We start from the raw sequence: 26,345 nt of genomic DNA, 5'->3' as shown, positions 1-26,345 counted from the left end.
GCCTAATAACCCTTTCTGTGAAGAATTTTTTCCTAATATCTAACCTGATTTTCTGAAGGGCCAGAATAATAACCTTTTTATATAAACATTATGTACTAATCAAAGCTAGATAAACAGTACGCTGTTCAAAATCTACTTCTTAACTAATTAGAACAAAATCTGTTCTTTGTGATTTGTGATAGTACTGTCACAAGTACTGTATCTTCAAATCTTGGAATTGCTGTTACAGGATTTGTATCAGTCAGGAAAAATTGCTCAAATTTTTACAACCCGCTCCCTTTCTTGTCACTGCTTTCTGGCAATATTTAATTAGTTGCTTGCCTTTCGAGAATAATTTTAACTATGTAAGAACCTCTTAAACTGAGTTCAAAAGACCTCATAAGTAATTAGTATTACTGCAACAGTGGGGTTATTCTATCAAGTGTGTGCTCTGGTTCATTGGATCTTAATAAAATTATTCAGTGTATTTGGGTAATGTTTGAAATGAAGACAACCAGGAAGTGAAAAATGACTTCCTGTGGAGTAACAGCTAAAAATATATTGATATTGGATGCTGTTTTTTGTTGTTGTTGTTTAAATGCCTTAAACTATTGCATTTTGAAGTATTTTTAAAATCCTAACAGCTGTTCTTAAACTGACTAAAATATATTTTTCTTTTTTTGTTGCAGTAATCCTGTGGATTTGAGTAACCCAGCCATTATTAGCTCTACCCCCAAATTTCAGGAGCAGTTTCTGAATGTGAGTGGGATGACTCAAGAACTGAATCAGTACCCCTGCCTTAAACATCTGCCTCAAATATTCTTCCGTGCCATGCGTGGGATCAGCTGTTTAGTGGATGCATTCTTAGGTAATGCTTTTGTCTTACCTGTGGATAGCTAGGAATAGTAACTTAATCATTATTTTATTCTCTTTAAATCCGTGTTCTCCATAAATTACAGCCAGAACAATTTATCATGTGTAAGTATATCCTGGAATTGATAGGGAAGGGACCTCGGGTCACTTTTAAATGACCATCTGCATACACGGTAATATCTGCATGCATGAAGTTGTAGATGGCCTTAGTTTCAAATGCAAAACAAATAAATAAATCTGAAGTCTAAAATCAGCCATCTCTTCTCCGAGCAAGGCTTATTTCTCTTTTTGTCTAATCAACAATGCAAATGTTATGCGTTTAGCATGTTGTGAGCACAGACCACTTTGTTCATAAGCTTTGTGGCAACAGCTGCCTGCAGTGCCTGTTTTTATCAGGTACTGAATTTTGACTGTCATCTTCAGGTCTTTATACTGCAAGTGCCAGTTGCACTTAGTTTGCCATTAGTGGGTGACTAGTTCTGCTGAGAAGAAAAGCTGTGGTTCTTTGTGTTTACTGGTAACTCAGTAGCTCAGATTTGACTGAAAGGTGAAGTAGATGTAAGCACTGGCTGGTAAGTTTTGAGTAACTCTATATAGCACCTGAAATCGAAGGCATTGTTCTTACTGTACTTTAGGCCTTTTAAGGATTCTTCAGAGATAATGTGCTGTTGCAAACTCTGAGGAGCTGCCTGTCTCCTACTGCTTATTTGCTTAAATGTATGCAAACAAATGTCATCTGCCAGAAGCGTGAGCTGATGCAAGACTGAAGAAGACTTGAGCAGATACGTAAACTGTGTTCAGAAAAAAAATTGGCTGTGGAATTAGACTGTCAGCTTTTACATGTCGTTTGTCTTTTGGAAAAACCTCAATGGCTTAGTCCTTTTAAGCAAGGCACCTCAAGTTCCTCCTGTCTCTCTGAATTATAAGTTCATTTTTACTAGAAATACATTCTGTGTTTCTGTAAAAATATTGCAAGGAAAAGGTTTATTGGTACTGTATTCCCCATTGCAAACAAGTTTTTATCACTACAGATTTCACTTTTGTAGAAATAGCTTTGTTTAAAAAGTTGTCATGTGAAAGAGCAAGTGGTCATTTTTCTTAAGCTGTGATATTGAATCTTGAAACCTGTCGTGTCCACTGTGTTCTTCCAGATGTCTTGCCATCAATTTTAAGGAATTTTAATAATTGCTTTTTTTACTAATACCAGCTATGAGATTTAAAATACTTGGTAGTCTGTCAAATAATATCCTAATTTGTTAAAGGAGGATTGTATATAGACAGTATATGGCCTAACCTTATGAAAACAACCTCCTTGTTACTCTGTCAGACTCTGTCTTCCTACCTACGATAACAGGATTTGGCAGTCTGCACTGAAACAATAATTAAAAAAAAGTCTGACTGAGCACTGGGTGAAGGTGTTCCTCTGAAGTGTCTTTTACTGGCTGTGTAAGCTGAATTAATTTTTTTTTTAAAAGCTGTTATAGTATGTATTGAGGAAAAAATACTATATCCAAGGCTTTTGTGAAAGTGTGGTTGGTAAAGAATTTTCAGTGAATAAAATAGTTTGTAATGTAAGACTCGTGTGCCTCTGCTGGGGTAGCTGTTGTAGTGAATTCCTCTTGGACCTTAAAAACAGTCTGGGATTCTTATCTGAGACTTTTAACCCACTAATGGTGTGGTAGTCCTTTTTGTGCTCTGCATCTGGCTACCTGAGGCTAATGGGGGATCTCGTTGCCTTCTACCCCAAGTGCCAAAGCACATGGTTTTTATGTCGCCCTCCCTGATATGTACCCATGTGATGTCTTCATTTGGCAAAATACTGCATCCTCTTGTCCAAAAAAAGTGTACCAAACCAATACATTTCATAGTGCATACTCTGCCCTCTGCATGGGGTGTAACACTAACGGTTTAGCAGGAGTTAGTTGTTCTGTAATGTGTTATAGAAAGTACTTGCTGGACCTTGTTCTTACCAACAAGGAGGGGCTGGTGGGGAATGTGAAGCTCAAGGGCAGTCTTGGCTGCAATGACCATGAAATGGTGGAGTTCAAGATCCTTAGGGCAGCAAGGAGGGTGCACAGCAAGCTCACCCCCCTGAGAGTGGTGAGACCCTGGCCCGGTTTGCCCAGAGCAGCTGTGGCTGCCCCCTCCCTGGCAGTGTTCAAGGCCAGGTTGGATGGGGCTTGGAGCAACCTGGTCTAGTGGAAGGTGTCCTTGCCCATGGCAGGGGGGTGGAACTAGATGGTCTTTAAGGTCCCTTCCAACCCAAACCAGTCTGTGATTCTGTGATTGTGTGCTTTAATTAACACGGTCAAAAAAATCCGGGTCACATCTTCAAGCACCGTGCAATTCCACACTTAATTTTTCAGATGGGGTGTGAGGGTGGTGGTATTATTCATTAAAATGGGAAGAAGTGGTGTTTGTCACTTCAGGTTTTGCAGTGGGCTGTTTGCTTCTGATTCTGACTGGGAAGAGTAGCTTTATACACCACGAGTATTTCCCTGAAGTTGGGTAAAGACTGATCTAATGTCCTGCTGCTGCCAGAAAAATTACAGCTTGCTCTGCTTTCTTACCTTGTCTCTTGTACTGAGTATCTGAGTGTTCAGCAAGCTGATGCAGCTCACAAAACCAGCAGAAAACTGTAATTTCCATATCTAGTGCAAGCAGGGTTTTCTTTTGCTCGTGCTTTTTTTTTTTTTGCTAATAGTAAAAGGGGAAAGATGTTTTTCTTACTACTGCTGTTTTGAGGGGCAGGAGGAAAGCTGGTCTATTTACAGAAGGCCCAAACGTTCACTGCCTGGGCTGCTGTGTGTGACCCGATGGAATTCTTGCTGAAAGCTGCTTTATTTCTTGATCCAGGCATTTCCCGACCCCGGTCAGACAGCGCACCACCCACGCCCGTGAACAGGCTGAGCATGCCCCAGAACACTGCTGTCAACACCACTCCACCCCACAACCGAAGGCATCGGGCGGTGACTGTGAATAAAGCAACGATGAAAACCAGCACTGTAAGGTTTCATAGTCTGTATTTAAGTGGCTGGCCCTTTTGATAGTTTCCTCGGTTAGAGGAAGTAATTTCCTTGCTTCTCGGAGCTGATTTGTTCTTCTGTTCGAATAGGTAACTACTGCGCATGCTTCAAAAGTGCAGCACCAGCCTTCCTCCACTTCTCCACTCTCTAGCCCGAACCAGACAAGTTCTGAGCCACGGCCACTACCAGCTCCTCGCAGGCCAAAGGTTAACAGCATCTTGAACCTCTTTGGATCGTGGTTATTTGATGCAGCGTTTGTTCACTGTAAACTTCATAATGGAATAAACAGAGACAGCAGCATGACTGGTAAATATTACTGAAAAATATACATACAATTTTTTTCCTTGTTTTATTGACATTTCCTACCTGCAAGATTAACATACACATAATCAAAAAATAATCTGAAGCGCTGTATTGTGGTTAACCCCTCCCAGCTGAGCCAGCACCTGTTGTTAGCTGAGCAGGTGTTTGGGGGCTTTAAAATTAAAAAAAATAACTTTTTACTCTTAAACCCTCCCTTGCTCTAACAAGCATGGCAGTCCCGATTATGCTAGTGGGGATAATTTTATTAAGTGAAGGAAACAATGTGATAAGAGTCCACTTCCTATTTGAAACTTGCTTGAGTATCTCTGTGAGTAATAGAAACTTTTTATAGTGACTCTGAATGTTTTGAAAATTGTCAAACATCACTCCAGATACTGCACAAAGTGGTGGTACTTGTTTTTGGAGACTATTAGGAACAGAAGTCCTTAAAATAGCAAGTGAAGTTGCTGCCTTTCAGTATGGTTCCTACGTGTTTCCATACGTAGCTTGGTACCTTGGTTGTCTTCAGTCCTTACCTGGTACATTTATTTTGTCTCCTATACTTTGCTCAGCTTTAGAGATTAGATGTTTTGAGACTTGATAGCAGAATTAGTGCTCTGCTTAGAGGCTTTTTAGCACTCTTCTTGCTTTTGGTGAGAATATTCGAAAAGAATAAACTTTCTCACTCCTTCCATTTCTCCTGTTCTTCATGTATTACTTTGAATGTCTGCAAAACTCTTCCAAGAGATCGATCTATCAGGAGCTCACTGGCCTAAGTAAGAAAAATAGGAGGAAGAGGTTTGTTGTAGCAAGTTGGGTTTATAGTGGAACTTGACAGCAGCAGATAAACTGATGATCTTCCTTGTTTGTTGTGTCACCAATCCCTGTGTGGAGGTGATGGGTTTAGGATCTGGGATCTGTTAAAGGTATTTTTAGGTATGCAACACATGGTTTTTGAAAGTCGTGGATTTCTGTGGTAGGAGGCTCAAGTCCCTCTGTGAAAGGCCCGTGACACGTTGCTAGAGGAACAGCTGAGCTTAGGAAGGAGTAAGGCATCATTTGAGGGTGTGTTCAGTTGCATATGCAGCTAATGTATTTCTGCATTTAATGCTTCTCAGATTGATTGGATCATTTTAATTTTGACATCAATGACATATCATGAGCAATTTTAACGAAGTGCTTAGCCTGAGAAGGGTATCAGCTGAGGTGCTGCTTATGTAACAGTGTCAGCTGTAAACAGAGGTGTGATTCTAGCAGAAGTACAGTCATCCAAAATCAAAATGATTGACTTCCTTGAAGGGGTTCCAGGGCCTTCTATTCATATATGCGATGTCTTAAGTCACCTAACAGCAGTCAGAAAATTGTCACATTCCTGGCCTTCCAGATGGACTTCCTACCTTCCTGAAAACCAGAGACAGCTACTGGGAAATCACTTGATTCTGTTCCTCCTCCGTGCTCTTCAGAGCTGTCCGTAGTGAGACCAGTCTTTGCATGTCCCATGTTCTACCATTTATTAGCAGCAGTGGATCTGAGATAATTATGTTGGTGGAGAACCAGAAAACTGGCTGTGCCGTGTCCTGCTTGTCTAGTGATTTGGAAGACAGAATTAATTACAGAATTCAGTCGAGTGTTTGCCCTTCCAGGATGCCGTGAGTGGTGTTACCACTGCGTAAAGTTCTAGTTGCAGCAATGCCATGGCAGGCTGTCGGAAGAGAGCAAACTGAAGATGGACCCATACTGCTGAAACTTTGTGGAGAGGCACCCAAGTTGGATTGCCTGATTTATCCTTTTAGACAAATCCTTTTGCTCAGCCTCTGCTTTAGGTGGGAAAACGTAGCAAGACTTGTAAAGGGCTGGGCTCCTGCAGTTTCTGTTGGCTTGAAGCATCAATGTCTTTTAAATCAGGTGTAAGTCCAAACTGAAAAGCTTCTGTTCTGGAAGTCCACCTGGAGGCATCAGGCTTCACAGATTAAAGTCTTTTCCTCCTTGAGCAGTGTAAGGCAGGAGGTCCCGTGCTGGACTGATGAGGTGGTCCCCCTCCATCTCACAAGTGGGGCCTATCAGTAATAATCAGATCTGCATGTTGTGCCCATCCACCTGCCTCTGCTTATGCTACCCAGTGTAGATGTGGCTTGAAGAAAGGGGGCAGCAGAGGAGGGACAGTTACCTGTCACAAGCCCTACCTTTGGAAAGGAGGACAGAAAAGAATCTGCTTGTTATAGACTTCTTCTTGGCTGCAGGTTGGCTGTGTACCTGTATATCATGGCCCATCTGCTATCCTCCGTAGCCTGGTGCGGTAACACTTTTGACACTAGCTTGAATATTCTTACTGTGTTTGACACTGCTGTTGATAATCTTTGCATTAGCTTCAGGAAACACTCTTTATTTTTATGGATGCTTTAAATATTTTGTGATCGGGGAGTGTCTGCACTTAAAATCAGCTTTGCTGTGTAGTATTGTCTTCCACTGGCCCACACACACTATTTTGCTTTTAGGTCTGAGACTGCAGCTACGTAAGACCTCAACAGCCTTAAACCCTTCTAATGTTCAGTTTGTTTCAACGCCAGGCAGTTAAGAATTTATTCTCTCTTAGCTCTCTGATATGATTTCCCTGTTTCATTGCTGGCTGGAGGACTGAGGACCACTTTGAAAAAGAAAGAGGTGAAATATCTTGGTACAGGTTGCTCCTTGGTCCTGCAGAGAGATCCCCTGCCCTGGGACACCTTTCTGGAACGCGGCATTTTCTAAGGCACGTTTCTTATTCCTCTTCTGGCATGTGACACCTTCTCAATGAGAACCCATACGACGTGATTTCTGAAGAGGGATTCGTGAGCTAAATGTGAGTGCCTAACAAGTAACCCTGTGGATGAGCTGTGGTCTCAAGTTCTAGTTCACAATTTACTTCAGTTCTTTTAAGCGAACCCTGCGGAATCACATGGAGTAGCACATCGTCCTTATCCCATCTTACAGCACAAGTCTTTTTGATGAGCTGTAGGAAGTAAAGAGCAGTTGATCAAGAAGTGTGAATGAGTACCTATCTACCCTTACTTTTCTCCTTGTCCTGGAGCCTCACATATCTTACTTCTTGAACTCTTTAACATCCAGAAAGGAAGTCAAGAAAAATGACTGTGGTGGAAAAAATGTGCAGCTTTTGGTAGCTTCTGAGCTGAAAAAATAACTGGATGGGTGGAAGGGTAACCAAGCTTGTTCTACTTGACCCTAACTTGGGTAGGGGTGGGTGCTGACTATATCATATCCAGAGGTCTCCTGCAGCCTCAGCTCTTCTCTGCCCCACTGTTCAATTTTCTGTCATCTTCATTGGTAAACTTCTTGAACCAACCCTTGTATGATTCAGGATAATTGTACGTATTTCATTTTTGTGTTTGTCTGTCTCTCTTTGGGAAGAGAGAGGATTGTTCTCTCCCACAAGATTAGCTGGAGGCCATCTGTATACTGCACAGTACTGGTGGAGCAGAGCACCTGGAAAGCAGTCATCTTGTTTGCTCCCTGAGCCCCGTCCTTCAAGATAATCTTGTGTCATTGTTTGGATTCTGAAGCAAAACAGTGATCTTGCCATTGTTGGTGTAATGCTTTTGTGCCTGGAGTGTCCTGTATCAGATTTTAGTTTCTGCACTGAGACCTTGATGGTGGAGCTTTATGGCTTTCTAGCAGGCAGCTAATGAACATTACTCTGTGTTGTGGCAAGAGGGGAAAAATGTTCTGTTCGAAAATGCATAGTTGATTTGAAAGGAGCTGGATCCTGCTGGTGGAGTCTCTAGAATTAGAAGGCTGCATGGTATTTATTTAGCTGTCAGTGTGGCATAAATGGCTCCCTATGGTTGGTACTTGAGAAAACTCATTCATAAGAGATTCACTGGGAAGCCTTTATGAAGTTAACCCTGAATATGACACCTCTGGGGTGTGTGTACATGTGCTGAGTGTTATTTTGTTGGCAGGATGTCTTTCAGTTAGACAGGCTTGGCCATACAGCGCATGCTGCTCCTAGTTGCTGTCTGCAGCAACTTGTGGGAATTGGGAGACACTCATTAATACCTTGTGCCAGCATTTCAGCAACTGAATCTTCCGATCTGATGGGCTTATTCTTAATCCTTGTACCTCAAGAAGTCAGTCACAAGCCTGCCAGGTGTGTGCTCTGTAGCAGCTGAAGGAGCCTTACCTACGAGGGTTGATGGTATCACCCAGGTGCTGTTGGCAGTGGGGGAGTCTTAGGGTATAGTTTTACCCTAATCTCCTCTGGCCCTACTGTCATTTATATTAACATCCCAAAGTGTTTCTGGGGGTCTAGGAGCAAAGTGTAAGAAGCCCTGATTAGGGACATCTTGAGTGCTGCTGGGAGGCTTGGTCACAGGTCTTGATGTGACCCTGCACATTCAAAGGAGCTGCTCTTAGGAGGTGGTGGTGTTCTCTCCTGGTACCTGGCGCCTGGAGTCTTTCCTCTCTTCTTTCTCTGGAGATTGTTTTTGAGATGTTGATACTTCTGGTAGTGTTCTGCCTTTTATTTCTGCTTTGGAAGATTGTTGATTGAGCTGGTGGTCAGGGGAGGCACGCGCGGGTGTACTGGCTGCTGTTAAGGGTTGTTAGCAACTTGGGTTAGGGAAGGCGGAGCTGTAATATGGTCAGGAGCTCAGGGTTTGGAAGCAGGAGTACTGCTGTGAGGAGGCTCTGCAGGTGAGTAACCTTCCCCTACAAGACATACCCCAGGTCACAGAAGCCTCAGGACAGCCTGGTGTATACTCCGTGTACAGTGCAACGTAGGGAAATGTCCTCGAGTTGGGAAGGGTTAATACATCCCTTTAAAGAACTGATGTACATTGGTACGAACAGCTCTAAATCTTAATAGAATTCTGTAACTTTTTGTTCATTGTTTTGCATGGTACTTTCAAAACCATAATTTTGGACCTGAATGCCAATTTCCTGTGTGTTTAACGAGCTTGCTATATCATAAAGCTTTTAATCTATTTTTTAAAAAAGCTAAAAGCTTCTTAACTTATATTACAATTTCACCATCTTAAAAGTATTTTATAACTACTGCTGTCCTTTGATTTGTTTCCATTTTATTTCTATTATCTTGCAGCATCTTTTATCCAAATTCTTCTTTCTTATAAATCTTGTAAGTAGGAACCAGTAGCTTTTCCTTAATTGCGGTCATGCTTTTCTTTTTCCATAACCCCATATTTTATTTGTAAATTCATTCTCATTGTCTCATGTAGCTTTTGCACTTTTACTTGAAAAAGACAAGTAATTTTTTTGTGTGTGTTTTTGAATGGGGAGGATTGCTGGCAAAAGCAAATTAATCTGCCTGAATCAGTCCCATCTTTTCTGTACTTTAGTCTGTGATCATGTCATGAGTTTCAGGACTTTGCACTAACCATGTGTTTTTTTTTTTTTACTTAAAGCTTATTTTACAGACCTAGTGTTTGATTTGTATGCGTTGTGCATGTAGTGTTTTTTTCCAACTACAATATATTGCTGGATAGCTTATTTAGGACAAAAAATGGCTCATGGGAAGATGCATAAAGATTTGGGCTTATTTGCTACTTATGTCATGAAAATTTGTAAGGTAACAGTAGGTTAAACCACGAATTTAAAGACAAAAAATTAAGAGTAGACACTTGTCATAAGGATGTTTCCTTTATAAAAAGTAAAACAAAAAAAACCCCTATCTGTAAATTAACAAGTATTCCAGCTGTTGAAGCGTTAACAAGCCTTTGTTTGCAAGACTGATTGTGAGCCTGATTCTCCCCAGTGTCCCAGCCCTGAGATAGGGGAAGTTCTCTGCTCCTGGTGGAACTACATTGGTGTGATTCTGTTAGGAGCACACATTGTCTGTTGTTTGCTTTTGTAGCTTATAAAAGTTTTGAAAATCAGTATAATCTTAGCTAAAAATAAGAAGGAACGTGCTCTTTCTGCCGTTAGTAATCCAAGAGTGAAGTTGTCCAAGGAAAAAACGAGGCGGGGGGGGGGGGGGAAGAAACGTCATTGAGAGCAAGGTATCTTTTGTTTGTCATCCTGGAAGAAGGGGTGAAGCCAGCAAAGCGAGTAGCCTCCTGCATCGTATGCACGTGTTACTGATGTGTGAAAGGGGGACCAGAAACCTCTCTAGAAAGACATGAATTCACTGGCTTGGACTGGCAGGCCCGTCCTGCGGGGAGGGAGCACAAAGCTCCGCAGAACCACGTCCAGTTTAGGTGACAGTGGGCCCCTGAGAGGCTTTTGTGGAGTGTGTTGTGGGACGGGGAGTAGGAGAGGGCTGGCCTCCCTGGTAGCTGCTGTCTGGAGGCTGTCTAACCTCAGATTTATTTGGGAGTTTCAGTAGTCACATGAGGAGAGAGGGACCAGATCAGGAGAGTGGGTTTCAGCAAATTTCTCTGTCTGGTATGAGTCCTTAGAATTTTTGGATTGTTTTTTTAGTAAGTATGTTTATACAACAATATTGGATCAAAGCAGTTTGGTGTTCAAAGCAGCGTAAGAGACTAGTTGGCCCGTTGAAAATTAAGCACTTCCTTGGAGGTCACAGTAATGGCACCATCTAAATGTGTTTTGGTATTTTAAAGCAGCGAGGCAAGGTGGTACTTCACTTTGCTGGAGATGAGAACTAGGTGAGGGAAGATCCTTGTCCTCCAGAGAAGGTAGGAAGCTAATCTTGGGTATAAGCATCCTCTTCCCAGCAGAAAGTTGGGGCGGGCTCTAGGATGTGAAGGTCAGTTGTTGTCATCCTTATAAAGAAAAATAGTTACACCCACAAATACCTTCTGACCAGAGGCACTGACTCAAATACAGTGAACTAACAGCTCCATGATAACTACTAAATTTGACTTGATCTTTGTGTCCAGGATCCCATGAGCCTGTTCTGTACGTTAACAAAAGCAGTGAAACGCCGTTTTTTCTCTTCCCAGCTATAGCAACTCAAGCTAGCGTGGAGTTTCGCCGGAAAGGATCACAAATGTCCACAGACACAATGGCTTCCAACCCCATGTTTGATGCGAGTGAATTCCCAGACAACTACGAAGCGGGAAGGGCAGAGGCGTGCGGGACACTGTGTAGGATATTTTGTAGCAAGAAGACTGGGGAGGAAATATTACCAGCTTACCTATCCCGGTACTAACCCATCTTCCAGTTGCTTTGTGGGTGTAACTTCGTGGTGCAAACTAATTCACAGGGAACAGCATTCAGTTACTGGCTGAAGCCTGTGTTGCCAGTTCAGAAAACCTGGTTAGCCTTCAGACGCTGTAGGTGGGGATCCCTGGCTAAACCCAGTCGTGATTTCCTTTTGTCTTCTCATGGTGCTGGTTTTAATTGGGTTTTTTTCAAGTTCCAGCTGGATGGAAGTCCCTTAAAGTGCCTCCCAGCTGGAAGGAACAGTGTCTTTTTGATACCTTCTTGCCTCTTGTATTCTTTTTTTTTTTTTTAATTTGTCACTGAATATTGTTCCGATGGAAAAAACAAGTGTGCAGACATGGGACTTTGTACACTTCATTAGACCATGAAGGGTCTTTCATTGTCAAACACCGCAACACTGGGATGGAATGTGCTTGTGGGTTGTTTTGTTTTTTTCTTTAAATATAGAAATGCACTAATACTCCATTTTTTTAAACAGTGTTCTGAACTACCTCCATTTACAGTTGTGTTTCTAATAAAATAAGGCAATTTTGCCTGTCACAGTGTACCTTTTTTTTTTTTCAGATTTTTTTAAAAAGTGAAATAGCAAAGGCTAGAGGCAGAGAATCAACTTTAAATCAAAACTCTGTCAAACTGCTCAGGCACATTTCTTCCAGATGGCATCAAAACTTCCTGGAAGTCCGAACTATTTTATTTCTTGCATCTTGTAGGGTTTTGTGTATAGATAGTTTGCGTTTCTCTTACCCAGTCAGTGAGATTCCTCCGTGTTTGCCAACCTTTTAAAAATATAAATTAAAGGGGGAATATAAGTATTCTCTAACAAGAAACTGCGAAAGAAATTAAGTGCTTTAGGATGATGGCCAGCGAGGTGCCTGCCCCCCTGCTTGTTCATCTGAACTGGCTGTGGGGGATATGTTTGGTCTCATTTTCCAAATTGCAGATCATTGTGTCCTGTCCTGTTCCCCCCCGAAAGATTTCACAGTATTTTTCTTGTGTTGGGGAGTTAAAATCAAGGTCTCGCTCCCATCCTTACGTGGGGAAGGGAGCAGTGGGAGAGCAGCGATCCAAGAGCTGTTCGTAAACCTCTGGGCTGTATGTGCACAGCTCCCAGTCCGTGTGTTGCAACAAGTCAGAGGCTTCAATAAAACTGCACTGCACTGGCTTGTCTCATGAAATACCCGATTTGTGAGGGGGTTTGTTAAGCTGGGTAGGTGTGTTTGCCTGTGCTAAAGTAACTCACTGGGGGGGAGTGCTCGTATAAACGTTTCCTAGCTCTGATTTTGAAACTTGCTCTATTTTATGTAGAAAAGATCAAATAGTGACTGCACGTTCGCGTTCGTGTGGGATGCTGATGCATTTTCTGTGCAAATCATTTAATCTTATCTTTCTTTGTCAGATTTTACATGCTTTTAATTCAGGGTTTGCAGATAGCAGAGTTCGTTTGCCACCCCGTTCTTGCCAGTGTTATTTTAAACTCCCCTCCTTTGTTCTGCTGTGACCTGAAAGGGATTGACGTCGTCGTTCCTTATTTCATTTCGGCTCTTGAAACTATTTTACCTGACAGGTAAATTGCTATTTCCGTGTAAATATTATCGGAAATATGGGGAGGTGTTTATCTGCTGGGGTTTCTGTCGTTCCTGAGTAGTTTCCACTGAAGGAATTCTGTAACGTGGGCCTCATACTGTGTATGTTTGATAGTGATAATAGCAGCACTTCATAAGCTCTAATTTTTAATTTTATTTAGTGTAATTTTCTTAAAGCAATAATAGTGCTTATTTTAAACGAAATATGTGAGTTGTGTTATCTGTATATTCACTGAGGGAAAGCAGTAACTAAGAATAGGGGAAAGGAGAGATTTAGCTCAAATATATTGAAAGCCTGCTGATTTTTAAGTAAAACTTCACAGGCTCTTCCTTAGTGGCTGTTGCTGCAGTGAATTCATTGAGAGTAATCTTACACATCATTAAATAAGAAAATTGATAATTTAGACAGGCTGGTGAAATTGGAGTAGGTTCTTAAACCAGGAGATATAACCTCACGTGTCAGAGCTTTATAGATTTCTGGACATTTTGCTAAGCAGTACTACTCTGTGCATGCCTTCCTCAGCCCATGTTTTATGTCTTGGTACTGCATTTCATTCTGAAGTTATGCATAAAACATTATTTATCTTCTGGGCTTAAATCTGAGCCACTGCTTCTTTTGGGTAGCTCTTACAAGTAGGAGAATTTGCTCGTGGCTACAAAAGCTGATCTGTTCGCTCAGCAGCATGTGTTTTATGCAATGTGGGCATGAGCGTGTTCTGCGATCTCTGATAATCCTGGGTGGGTTTGAGCTGTAATAAGCCAGTAAAGGCTCATGACCAAAACTCCCCGCTTTGGAGATGCGGTATATGAATAATACTTTCATCAGCTCAGTGTTTTTGTATGGGGTACGGAATCCTTAGCCAGTGATGGTTCCTGCATGAATTGATTGTGTTATTGCTGCTGTTTAAAAAAAAAAATAAGAATCCTGAGCCTAGAAAGAAGCAGCTACATTGTATACTACAGATTATTTAAGACCACTGGGTGGCTGTGTATTTAATTTTATCTTAATTAAATTTGGCTCCAAATTCCTGTGAAAAGTTGATTAACTGTGTGATGCTTTGATTTACAGAGAACTCTCAAAGTTTAAAATCTATGTAAACCCCACAGAGCTAAGAAGAGCTTCGATTAACATCTTGCTGTCTCTGTTGCCTCTCCCTCACCACTTTGGAACCATAAAGTCTGAGGTAGTAAATTTACCACTTTGTTTCCCATTTCTGTTTTTGTTTTCCTGGTTGTTTTGGAGTGGGATTTGGATGACTTGTGGGTTTTATTTGGTGCTCTATTTAGCACTGAAACTGCCAGTGTGTAACAGTAAGACTGTATTAAAAGTTGTCAGTAGCAATGTGTGCTGTGGATATTGACCTTTGAAAGCAACACCGTGCTGGTGTGATCTCTAATTGATACTGAAATTAATGTATTTTTCCTTCAGGTTGTCCTGGAAGGGAAATTCAGCAATGATGACAGCTCAACATATGATAAGCCAGTAACCTTCCTTTCCTTGAAGCTGAGGCTTGTGAATATACTTATAGGAGCCTTGCAAACGGAAACAGATCCCAACAACACGCAAATGATACTAGGTTATTTCAACTTTTTTGTTTATTAACTGTGTTACAGAAGTGTCTTAATATGTCCTGGAATAATATGGCTTATTAGTCGTGTGTTGCTTTGCAAGAAAAAAGATTAAATACCTGGCAGGTTGTCATCTGTATAATCTCCCTCATACTATGAAAACATCTTGAAGAGCCTCCTGTTTTTGTTAATCTCTGTCTTTTTACAAATGTAGAATAGTTCTTGGAAGGTAGAGGTGGAGGTAAAGCACATTCTAGCAGGAAGAGTCAGTCATAGCTAGGAACAGAAATAAGAAAAAATGTTGTTTTAATATTGGGAAGGATTCTTGACTAATGGGTTACAGGGCACACTTTAGGTTTTGGCATGGTGTTTAGCCTAGAAACCAGTTGAAATACTGGGTGACTGGTGGTCTGGCATTGGCAGAATACAGGTGACATTTGTTTAGCACTGTGCAAATCCTCAGACAAAAGCTTTGGAATGGACTCTGGAGATGCATCGTAGTTTGGCAACAAACTGTTGTTTGAGGTAATGAGTGTATTAACATTATTCTGAAAGTAAGTAGAAGCTGCAAACTTGAATAGCGCATAATCTGTCAAGTTAAATATATTTTCAGGCCAGTAAAAAATGTACTTGCCTTTTATTCTCCCCCCCTGCCTCGCTTATTTTTCTCTCTTTATTTAGAAGTGCCTTTTCCCACGTTACGGCGTTCTTGTCCTTCAGTAATGACAATAGCAATTTCCTTTTGTCTGTTTAAAAAGGAAACAGACTTGTGCTGCAGTGGGAGGTGTCGCCTTGTTCTGGGAGACGGAGAGCCTACCTGATTAGTAGGGGAGGGAAGGAAAATGGCATGAGCAGGGAAGTGAAGGGAAACAAAGCCAGTCTGCAAAGTCTTTCAGAAAGTTTCCTTGCAGTGGTTGAGATAGTTCCTTTGCTAGTGGAAGACTAGGGGAGAATGATTTGAAAGAATGGTTTGCAACCACTGCTGGGGAAGAGATGAGGGTATTTATGGTTTCAAAGTGATCCTCCAAGCGAGACCCACAGAGCGTCGGTGCACAGGGGCTTGCACCGTCTCTGGAACCACGGGCTGATGCTCTATTAAATCCCACCCGTGCATTCCTGTACGCCTCCGCTGTGAGTCGGTGTTTGCATCCAGCTGGGTAGATGCTCTGCCTCGAATGGTTTTTACTGTTGCTATTTCCATGATAGTCCATACCAGTCCATCTCCCCTGTGTTCCTGTGGTTAAACTCATGTTGCCATATGTGAAGTTATTTCCTGCTGGCTTTGGTTGGAGAGGATTCACGAACCTCCAGTTTAGCCAGAGATTCTCACGTGTGCCACCAGCTTCTCAACAAAATCAGTGTTTGTTTCTAGCTGCTCACTAAATTTTTGACAGTTGAGTTTTTTTGGGTTTTTTTTTTTGTGAGGCAGGGGCAGAAATGTCTTTATGAAAATGAAACTCTTTGTGTTACGGGGTGGGGGTTCATTTCACTGGTCACAGATCAGTATGAGACCAAGCGTGGTCCCTTGTGCTGATGTCTCAAGGGTTGCTGAGTGGACCAGACGTTACTCACTTTACCTTCCAGCAGGTTGCTCTCTGCACTGCTCGTTCATTAAGACTTGAAAACGTGGTTTTGTTTGTCAGTCACCAGCTGCCTGTTGGCTCCTAATGGCCAAACCGGGGAAGGGAGCCTCTTTGTGCCAGGCAAGAACATAGCTGAGGCCAGCACTGTATAACCCTTGAGGTGGCTTTGGACTACACAGCTCATCTTAGCTCTTTGTTATCTAACAAATATTGTTATTTTATGCTCAGAATCAGTAGATATCCTTAAATGTAACCAGAGTCTTTAAATGAGCACAATCTGATGGGAGACGAGGAATGATTCCAGTCCTTCTGTGAAACCAAAATCCTTCTGAGTTGAGGAATTTGAAAAACCTATGTTCAAAGCATTTTTAAAATAGCTGAAAGCACTCTATCTCGGCCCTCATCTGCTTCAAATGGCTAAGCCTGAGGCAAATCCTGTGTTTTATAAAACTCTTTATAAGAGTTTTTATAACACAAGATGTCGGTCCTGTATGTTAGACATTCAGTGCTGCTTTGTAAATTTTAGTAGTGAATATTCTATTGTGGTCTTTAGTTACCTTCTTCTATCTGATTCTTCAGGTGCAATGTTAAATATCGTTCAAGATTCAGCACTGTTAGAAGCCATTGGCTGTCAGATGGAAACAGTAAGTATTTTTTGTTTGTGAAATTACCACTTCAGAAAGCATGCATTGCTCATCTGCTGTTGTAAGGGGCATCCTGAGGTTTGATAAGCTTTGTCTCCGTTGTATCTGAGAGCATCCTCTGGTATAGGGAACTCTACTCGGAAAAATCTTCTCATCACTCAAAACTGACTTTCAATTTGCAGAATGGTGGTGAAAATAACCTCTCCAAAAGCCACAGTCGTACCAACAGTGGCATTAGCACTGCAAGTGGAGGCAGTACGGAGCCCACGACACCAGACAGCGAGAGGCCAGCGCAAGCCCTTCTGAGGGATTATGGTAAGGACAGCTCTTTGGGGAAAAAAAGTCTGTCATTATATGCCAGGGAGAGGTTCTTTGTAATTTTTTTTCTGTTCCTAGTTCTGGCTAATACATTAATGTGCGTGGATGTTTGAACCCAGGGTGGACAGCCCCTTTGTTTAGTGCCGGTTTGTGCTCGTATGTGCCCTTTAGTTGGTTGTTTTTAATCCTACTAAGGGACTCTGAACATTTGAAAAATAAGAATGTAAAAGCTTATGAAAAAGGAGGTGTTTGCAAACTATTTTACTTCAGCATATGTTTTCAAGACGCTTAGTTTTCGTGAACAATAATGGAATAAATGTACACCAAGTGTAAATTACTTGCTTCATTCATTTTGGTAGCATTCCAAATGCTTACCTGACTTTTGCAGCACCTTTTCTTAAGCTGTATTTAAAGAGCATTTGGGGGGGACTCCTGTTTTTATAGAGCAAGTAAGCAGAATGCTCGTGATGTGTCATTTGTTATAACAAGAGAATTTCTTAATTAACATTAGTTTGCTATGTCTTGTGCCACGCGTTTTTGAATCTTTGTAATAAAATCCATGTTCTACTAAATCTGTGTGTGGTAAGCGGGCCAAATGTCGAGATCCTGGGATTCAACTTGCTCCTTTGGTCTTCTTCAGTTTAACTGATGTTAACCAAATAAATGTGAGAACAGATCACCTTTATTATATTGTACCCTAGGTTGACAGCTCTGTTCTCGCCAACCAAAAATGAGGGGTTTTTTCCTCTAGTTCTGTAACTAAGGAGAGGAGGGAGATTAGCAGGAAAGACTTCAGTATGTTCTAGGGATTCATATGAACTTGTTGGTGCTTTCCCTGCAGGATTTGTTTGTTTGAAATTATTAAAGAGCTACTTTTCAGCACACCATTTGATTTGTGCGTTTAATTCATATGGGTTTTCATTGACAAAAGTCCTTGTAAGAATATCCCTTTGTAAGGTTAAAAAAACCCTTTTAAGTATTTGACTTATTGAGTCTTTAAACTGTGACATAACTTGGAAGATATTTTTGTAGTATTCATTTTATTGGATTTTTTCTTTCCTATGCACAGAAAGTAAGGGTGTATGAAATTTAGAAAAGAATTTGAAGCTGGATGCTTCAAACAAGAGAAAACTGAAAACAAGATGGTCTGTTTTTACTGGGATTATCCAAAATGTCTTTTTAAAAAATTAAATTGAAATAAGCTAGTATGAATGTATTTGTATAACGTCTGGGGGGGGAGTAGTCTGTGCAAAAGTGACCAAGCCGATTTCTAGATTCTGGGTTGTGTACAATTTTATTCTATGTGTGTATTGTGGCTGCTTTGGCTTGTGCCTGTGCTTTGCTTATTGTCACTAATGCTTAGTTATTTTCCCTCCCTGTGGCGTGTGGTATCGGGGTTATATCCTAGCTCTTAATACAGATACGGCTGCTGGGCTACTGATACGCAGCATTCACCTGGTGACCCAAAGGCTCAACTCGCAGTGGAGGCAGGACATGAGTATCTCTCTGGCTGCCCTGGAGCTTCTGTCTGGACTGGCAAAGGTGAGGGGTGAAGCTTTGTGTGCTCGGCCCCTTCTAAAAGGGTGATTATAGTCGTGTTTAGGGGAAAGTCGTGCCACCACACACATGTCTGAGTTTTTCAGCATTACATTGGGACACAAGAAATAACAGTGCTCCTTTGGTACTTCATCTCCCACTGTAAATGCTCTGTGGCTCAGCTGATGTGGCTGGAGGTCAGGCTCCGGGTGGCTCGTTCAGATACGCGTGGCTCTACTGTACAATTCTGGCTGGTTTTGTTGGGCTAGCTGGATGGCTCCTGACCTTTCTCATGGATTCCCATGGGTGTCTGTTTTTGGGGTTTGTTTTTCACACTACAGGGCATGCATCTGCCATATTACGTTGCACAGTTGAGGAAAAACTTGCCACTAAGCTCAGGCCATTAGTTTTCAGCCACTGTGAACTGTTTATCGCAGCTGTGCTTGGTTGGGTGGCCAGTCTGTCTGTTCACTGTGTAACCAGACTTAGAAACGAGAGTTTTTGTTGCTGTTAGTTGGCAGATTGCAAGTATGCCAGGGTATTAAACAACTTAATTGCCCTTTTTGGAAGTGTTGTACCTGCTTTTCCCCTTCCATCTCATCTTAGAAGTCGTTTTCTGAGCTTAGAAAATGGTTGTGTATTTCTAATACGAAGGTATCACCTTCTTCAGAGCTTTATCTGCACATAGTTCCTTGATTGAACAGCAAGTAACTGAACTAAAGCTACTGGCAGGGGGGACTTTTTTTGTTGAGAAGTAAAATGCCCTTTTCTGCTTGAGAGCTCTTGTCCCCAAGCTGGACTTCATGACACTTGTTAAGCAGTACGTCAGTGTATTTACAGCAGCCATGATGACCTGGCGTGGCAGTACAGCATCTCCTGTCATATTCCCCTGGGAACCTGACAGATCTCTTTGAAATACGTGTGTCTCAGGCATTTTTTAGAGTGTGGAGTCAGCACTGAACCGTGTTGGACTGGGTGCTTATTTTATTACAGCAGCAGCATGAGCTGAAGGATGCATTTGAAAGTGTTCTGCAATGAATTAGCGTATGATTATTGGGTATTAGAGCATCATACAGAACCAGGGGTTCCTGCAGCTTGTGTGGTTAAGCCAGGGTTTTTTTTTCTTGGCTTGCAATGACATGGGAATGTGAAAATGTATTATCTTTCAAATGCCTACCCAGGTTAATATTAAATATTGTAATCTTTGTATAATTCTCATGCAACTGAAGTAATTCTTCCTCTGGGGTGTCTTGGATATCTTTCCTCTTTGTAACAAGGGTAGAAAGAGATCACCTCCTACTGCAGAGTGGAGAACCAGTTCCGCTTGTGCCTTTGGAGGTGACAATTCCCAAAGCCCTTCTCAGGTTAGAGGCTGCCCTGTCTTGTCTGTTCAGCACCAGGTTGTTGTGGGACTTGGTAAATTCAAAAATCCTGTTGCCTGCAAGAGTGCTGGTTCACCAACCTGCTTTTCGTAAGCCCATCTTGAGGGGACTCTATTTACTGTAGATCTTGCCCTTCTGAAGTGCTGCCTTCATCCCGGGGCTCTGAATTGTCACCCCCCTGCTGCCTGGCTCCTGTGGTGTCACAGCAAGACCATCCACCTTCCTGCTTGGATGAGGGTGCTTCTTAATGAGTAAAGCTTTATATGGCATGGTCAAATGCTACAGAGTAGAAAAATCCAGCTTTAACTGACTGTTCCTGTGCCAAGTCACAGATTGGGAAAAAGAGATGAGAAATTCAGTTCTTTAGTTTTGTAACATAGATCCTCATGCCTCAGTGTGCTCAGTGTACGTGCCCCTTCACTAGCCCTCTGGGCTGGAGCCTTGCTCCCTGAAGCCCTGAGCTGGGAGAGAAGCTGAAGGGTCTTGCAGTGAATTTTGGGAGAGGGGTTATGGGTTTCTTTGCCAATCTGCTTGTCTGAGGGTGGGTTTTCTGTCCCTTTTTCACTGGTGAAAGTTACTGTGCTGACAAAATATGCCTAGTGGAAAGTTATATGAGCAGAATGAAGCCCTGTGGAGGGGAGACTTGGCCGTGAGTGGGTTCTCAGAGGATACAGAACGGGTTGCTGTAGCTGAAGGAGAGAGGTATTTGCTGAAAATAAGTTTCAAATGCTCATTTATTCAGCTTGCAGTTAGTTTCTTATCAAACCGTGTTGGTACCACTCTTGCTCTTGGAAACCAAGCCGTGCAATGTGGTGGCACCTCAATGCAGCGTTTTTCCTTTAAGTTTCAATATCCATCACTGTTAAATATTTCTACCCACAGCTTTTAAGCTGTAATAATAAAAGAGCTCGACCGTTTATTCCCATTTCTTAAAACTGCATTCAAAAATGCTTTTAAAAACTATTCCTTCAAAAGATTTTTGTGGAGGAATTCTCATCCTCTCCTGCTTGCTTTGCCCAGGTGAAAGTGGCGGTTGATCCCTCTGATCGGAAGCGAGCCATTAGCTCCGTGTGCAGCTACATCGTGTACCAGTGCAGCCGCCCAGCCCCGCTCCACTCCCGCGACCTCCACTCCATGATCGTGGCCGCTTTCCAGTGCCTCTGCGTCTGGCTCACCGAGCACCCCGACATGCTGGATGAGAAGGTAACAGGCCCTGCTCTGTGTATTGGGGGCACTCCAAATCATAATGCCTTTCATGCCCAACCTGTCCTTGATACTTCAAAATAATGTAGTTTTCTTAGTTTTCAAAAGTACACTAGGAATTCCAAAACTGGTTTCTGTGCAAAATAGTTTTGAATTTTGATTTCTGCTCTGTATTCACCAAGAATGTTTTTGGCTTTCAAATTACCTTTCGTATTTCTAAGAGTGTCTTGATCTTTCTTCTTGGTTTGTGAAAGAAAAGAGAGAAAGAAAAAAAAACCTGAAAAAACAGAAACTGAAAAGAGAAATATGGGAATTAACGGTGTATATATAGCATAGCTACCTGCTGCAGATAAACTTCACTGAAAACCATGTCTCTTCTCATTTCTCAGCTCTTACCTGAGTAAAGCATCTTCTAGACTTAACGGAATTCCTTTGATGCTGGTATTTTGATAATCATAGTTTGTTTCACCAAGAAACCAGTTTTCTAGAAGAGCAGGAAATGAAAGATGCTTGTTTCCAACAGCCGTCTGTCCTGCTATTTAAAAAAAAATAAATTTTATATATATATATATATATATTTGAGTGCATATTTTCATTGTTGGTCTCCTTGCAGAGACAACTCGGTGATCTTTCTATATTTTTATATATAGTGTATATTAATATGTATTATATAATATCTTAATACAGCTTTATATAGGATATATATTTTATATATCTTTTATTTATATATTCTATAGCACATATAAAAATATGTATATTAAGAAAATTGAAAACCCACAGGCAGGACTTTATTTGAAGACACTTTCTGCATGCATTTTGGGATACTGGCATGGCAGCAGGTGACTAGGACAGGGTGGTTTCCCTGGCTGTGGCACAGCATGGGTTTATTCAGTTGCATAATGCTTTATTTCCTTGCATTAGGTTCTTTTTTTATTTTAATTATCATTGCATATCAAGATAGTGTTACATACTGCGTGTAGTATATACTGGACACTTAGTAGCTCATTCCTGAGTCACGATAGCCAGATGGAAACCTTCCATTGCATTTGCAAGTATTAGAATTGCAATTTTCCAGCTGCCTCACCTTATATTTGCTTTGAATTTCACCTGCTATTTTACTAGCCAGCGCTGTAACCTCCTTCTCTAATTCTTCATGCCCAGTCTTTGCGTCTCGACACTCATTAATTTTGCTCTGTCAGAAAACTTTAATCTTCCTCTTCAGCTCTTTTTCTACATCAGTTATGAATATAAGGAAGGGCACAGGCCAAGGCACAGGACCCTGCCTGGTCTCTGGTGGTAAAAACTGACCACGTAACTGGCTAAAACCTGCACACAAGTATTTATTCATGATCCTTGTTATTCTACAGCTCAAGCCATGAGATTTGACCTTTTGTTGTAGCAATCCAAATATTTTCAGCAGATGATTTTGTAATGAGCAGCACTTGTGAGTCATACCTGTGGTTCTGCTGGGTGCTGGCCTCTCTGGTAATAGATTTGTTGAAGCTTTGCTGTGTACTTTTAGAGTGTTGTTATTGTTCTCTTGATGATACCATGATATATTTTACTTAGGAAAGCTGTTGGCAATTGAAAGATTTGGAAAAGGATTTCTTGCAGTTTTCCAGATGAGTTCATTCTTAATGTGCTTAGAACTTAATTAAAAGTTCTTCATAGAGTCTCAGAAATGCATTTATTATCTCTTTATATTTTTCATTTACACTCCTGGTAGTCCTCTTGGCAGTTTTGTACGTATGTAATTGAATATATTGTGTGTATATATTCACTCAGAGCACTTCTACCATTAGAATACAAACATAAGTACACATCTATAGATGGAGAAAATATCATTCCTATAGCAAACGTGATCTTATTCCAAGACTGTCTGTTAGAGTAATCTTCTGCCTTTATTTCTGAGCTCATATTACCAGCAGTACTTTATTTTAATCGATAGTGTTTCACTGATACCTTGGAGATATTTATCAGAGTGTTTCTGCTTTAAGGTGGTTCCTCTTGTGTTTTAGGATTGTTTAAAAGAGGTGCTGGAGATTGTGGAGCTGGGCATTTCGGGAAGTAAATCCAAAAACAGTGAACAAGAGGTCAAGTACAAAGGAGATAAGGAGCCCAACCCCGCATCCATGAGAGTGAAGGATGCTGCTGAAGCTACACTGACGTGGTACGTAATTTGTCAGAGCGTGTTTACTGTTTGGCACTGCCTTGTCTGAGGGTGTTTTAATTGGGAGTTCCCAGCTGGTGAGACCTCTGTGATGTAGCAAGAGCATTTGAAAAGGCAGGCAGAAGCTCCCTCTGTTTTGCCCTTTGGGCAGGGTTGTCCTGTGCTCTGCCTTAGCTGTCTTCCCCCTCCCATTACAGGTGTTCAACAGAAAAAAGATCCCTCTGATTGCTGTCTTTCCCTCCTGCCTGTTCTCTTCCTTCAGACCAAACCCCAAGCCCTCCCGCAGCCCCTGGTGGTCTGTTCTCGGCCAGCCCTCTCTGCAGGCAGTAGTTCCCTTTATCTCCCACTTGACTGACTGATCCTGTCTTTCCATTCCCGCTTCTCCTTCTCCTCAGCCTGACAAGACAGGCCATCTACACACTGATTAGGAGACTGATAGACACTGTCTCTTGTGTAACGCAGCAGGGAATGGCACATGCAGCAGATACAAGCTGGTGCAGGATGGGGTGTCATTCTGCCCACAGCACTGGGCTTGCTTAATAGATTTGAGAGGTCTGCTGGAAATGCAGTAACAGATAATGCGTGGGTTGGGGAGGGGAAGCACAGGGAGGAGAAACTGAGCTTTGCTCCAGAGAAGTTGGAAAGTGCTGTTTTACTGAACGAACAGCATGATGGTAGACAGGACAGACTAAGGATGGGTAGGATAAATGTGTTTTGCAAAAGGCAATAATTGCTTTCTTTTTTGCTCTGCTTTGCAACAAAATTGTTATAAACTTTACTGTTAGTAAAAAAACTGTAATTTCCAAGGTAAAAACAACTTCTCATTGGAACTTGTGGACAAACCTTTATTGTTGCCTAAAAGTGCCTTTTTTCATTTAAAGAGATGAAACTATCTGTTCTCAGAGTGGAAAAGTGTATGGGGAGGACTTCAGTAAACTTGGTCTGGGTGGTGGTGGTAAAAGTCCTGAATTAGATCATATGCTCTTCAGTCTGACACTGGACAACTCTCATTATTGGTTCCTGCCACAGAAATTTTCAATTTCTCATAGTATTAGGTAGATCCTGTACAACCTCAGCTGATGTAAATCAGTACTTCTGGGAGCCTCCCAAGGCTGTGGCTCCAAGGAGGGTAGGCACTGCTGGACCACACTGGAGGCTTTCTCTCAGGGAAGGTTACCATCTGTGGGAGTCATGCTGGTGTGATCCTGGGTCTTTCTTAAAGGGTTGTAAGTTGATGTAAGAAAGCAGAGACAATCAGGAGTAGTGCCTCTACCAGACTGCCTTGCTTGTTGATATAAGAGTGGGCTAAAGTATGGATGATTATCTCCAATCATCCATAATCTTCTTATAAGAATGAACATAAAAAAGCTGTGGAAGGGTACAGATTTTTGTGCTTTAAAGCATATCTTAATGTCTTTATAACCTAGGTTATGAAGAAACTCATCCTGTAGGCAGAGTACCCTTCTTTGTAGGTTTTCACGTATTTTTCTGAAGTTACTGGTTCTGTTTTAAAACAAGCTGATGGGAGAGGGCAGGCTTGCCCTGATAGCGTGACTGCTACTATGTCAAGATACTAAATGAAGAATATGAGTGAAGGTCTGTGCTTGGGTGGAACAATTAGTCATCTTAATCTGTCAAAACTCTCAACTTTTTTCTCACTTGCAGTATTATGCAGTTGCTTGGAGCGTTTCCTTCTCCGAGTGGCCCCGCTTCTCCTTGCAGCTTGGTGAATGAAACCACGTTAATTAAATATTCTCGTCTACCTACCATAAACAAGCACAGCTTCCGTTACTTCGTTTTGGATAACAGTGTCATCCTGGCCATGTTGGAGCAGCCTCTAGGGAATGAGCAGAGTAAGTTCATACTTCCCATTTCCTTCTTCCTCTGGTTAAAACTCTCTGGAGCTGCAAAACAAAGGCGCGTCATCAAGTCTCTCTCTGACATTTCAGGGGCTTAGCTGTTCTGTGGGTGTGAGATTGAGCAGTGTTGTGGGGATGATGTGGTGGGAATAACTTAATGCCACTGATAGTCAAACGTGTACAAGCCCATCCAAATTGTTCATGCAGTTGTCTGTCTGTCACCCAGTTAGATCAGATACTTGCAGCTGGCTGCCATCTGAATTATTGCTGATGGACAAAAGCAGTAGCATGACATTTTGAAAATATCCTTGTTCATAAAAGAATGAAAATATAAAGACTATAGAAGGCTTGATAGGGATAAGTGCTCAACCAGTGGTTGATGTGACACCTTTATGCCTGTGCAGTTGCTTTTGCTGCTTTAGGTCTCCTGTGACTGAAGTTTTCTGTGGGTGCTTTCAGCTCAGGTGGTTTTAGTTGCTCAGGAGCTGTTACAACTTTCCCATGTACCATCCTGTTCTATCAATGACACCTGCTGTAAAGGAGATTTATCACAGGGTATTGGCTTTCACAGCTGAATCTTGCTCGTTTCAGCCTCATATGCTTTTACCAACAAGAATTTATATTAAAAAATCTGGTATTAAGTTACATGATGCTTTGAACTGAATAACCGATCCCCCTATAAGTCTTCATGTATTATGGCATTACCTAACAGAATAGATGAAAATTCTCTTAAATGCTACCTCAGTTTAAGATTAATGCACGTTAGATCTGCTGAGCTGCCACAGATCTATTTTCCTCATCTATGGCCAGGATGGAGTCTAGATGCTAGTTGTGAAAAGAGCCAGCTGATGAAGTTCTGTGCAATCTCCTAAGAGCAGTTGTTTTGAGTTGCAGTCCAGAGTGCTCCAACCTCACGGAGAATCGCTAAATAGATCTTGCAGAAAGTGCTGATGCTGGGAGCCAGTGCCGCACGTCCACCCCCAGTCTGTTTGAGCAAGCATGTTCCTGACTAGAATGGATTAGAACACGCTCGAACGCCTGAGCAATTCTCATCCTTGCTCTGCCTCTGCTAAATGCATTACTGAGGAATGCTGTAAAGCTATTAGAATCTCAAATTAGATTCCCTTTTCTTGTTGTATGTAACTTGCTTACAAATCCCCTTTGGATTACAAGGTTA

General features: G+C 41.7%; 1 protein-coding gene across 5 annotated transcripts in view; it reads left to right on the top strand.

Moving 5' to 3' along the window:
• The window catches only part of RALGAPB (Ral GTPase activating protein non-catalytic subunit beta), a 66,870-nt gene that overhangs the window by 17,359 nt on the left and 23,166 nt on the right, over positions 1-26,345 (top strand). Inside the window, exons 7-20 of one of the 5 annotated variants that reach the window (XM_068419694.1) lie at positions 669-847; positions 3,709-3,857; positions 3,968-4,184; positions 9,277-9,312; positions 11,099-11,300; positions 12,718-12,885; positions 13,974-14,088; positions 14,334-14,481; positions 16,636-16,700; positions 16,883-17,015; positions 18,439-18,560; positions 20,957-21,139; positions 23,158-23,309; positions 24,975-25,162. In XM_068419694.1, the coding sequence (XP_068275795.1) occupies positions 669-847; positions 3,709-3,857; positions 3,968-4,184; positions 9,277-9,312; positions 11,099-11,300; positions 12,718-12,885; positions 13,974-14,088; positions 14,334-14,481; positions 16,636-16,700; positions 16,883-17,015; positions 18,439-18,560; positions 20,957-21,139; positions 23,158-23,309; positions 24,975-25,162 (2,057 nt within the window). Of the gene's footprint in view, positions 1-668; positions 848-3,708; positions 3,858-3,967; positions 4,185-9,276; positions 9,313-11,098; positions 11,301-12,717; positions 12,886-13,973; positions 14,089-14,333; positions 14,482-16,635; positions 16,701-16,882; positions 17,016-18,426; positions 18,561-20,956; positions 21,140-23,157; positions 23,310-24,974; positions 25,163-26,345 lie in introns of all 5 variants that reach the window. The other 4 variants (XM_068419692.1, XM_068419696.1, XM_068419697.1 and 1 more) reach the window with 4 other exon arrangements.

This window comes from Nyctibius grandis, chromosome 28 (assembly GCF_013368605.1).
Source record: "Nyctibius grandis isolate bNycGra1 chromosome 28, bNycGra1.pri, whole genome shotgun sequence".
Classification (NCBI taxonomy): Eukaryota; Metazoa; Chordata; class Aves; order Nyctibiiformes; family Nyctibiidae; genus Nyctibius; species Nyctibius grandis.
Note: the sequence above shows the minus strand (reverse complement) of the source record. Positions and strands in the feature narration are given on the sequence as shown.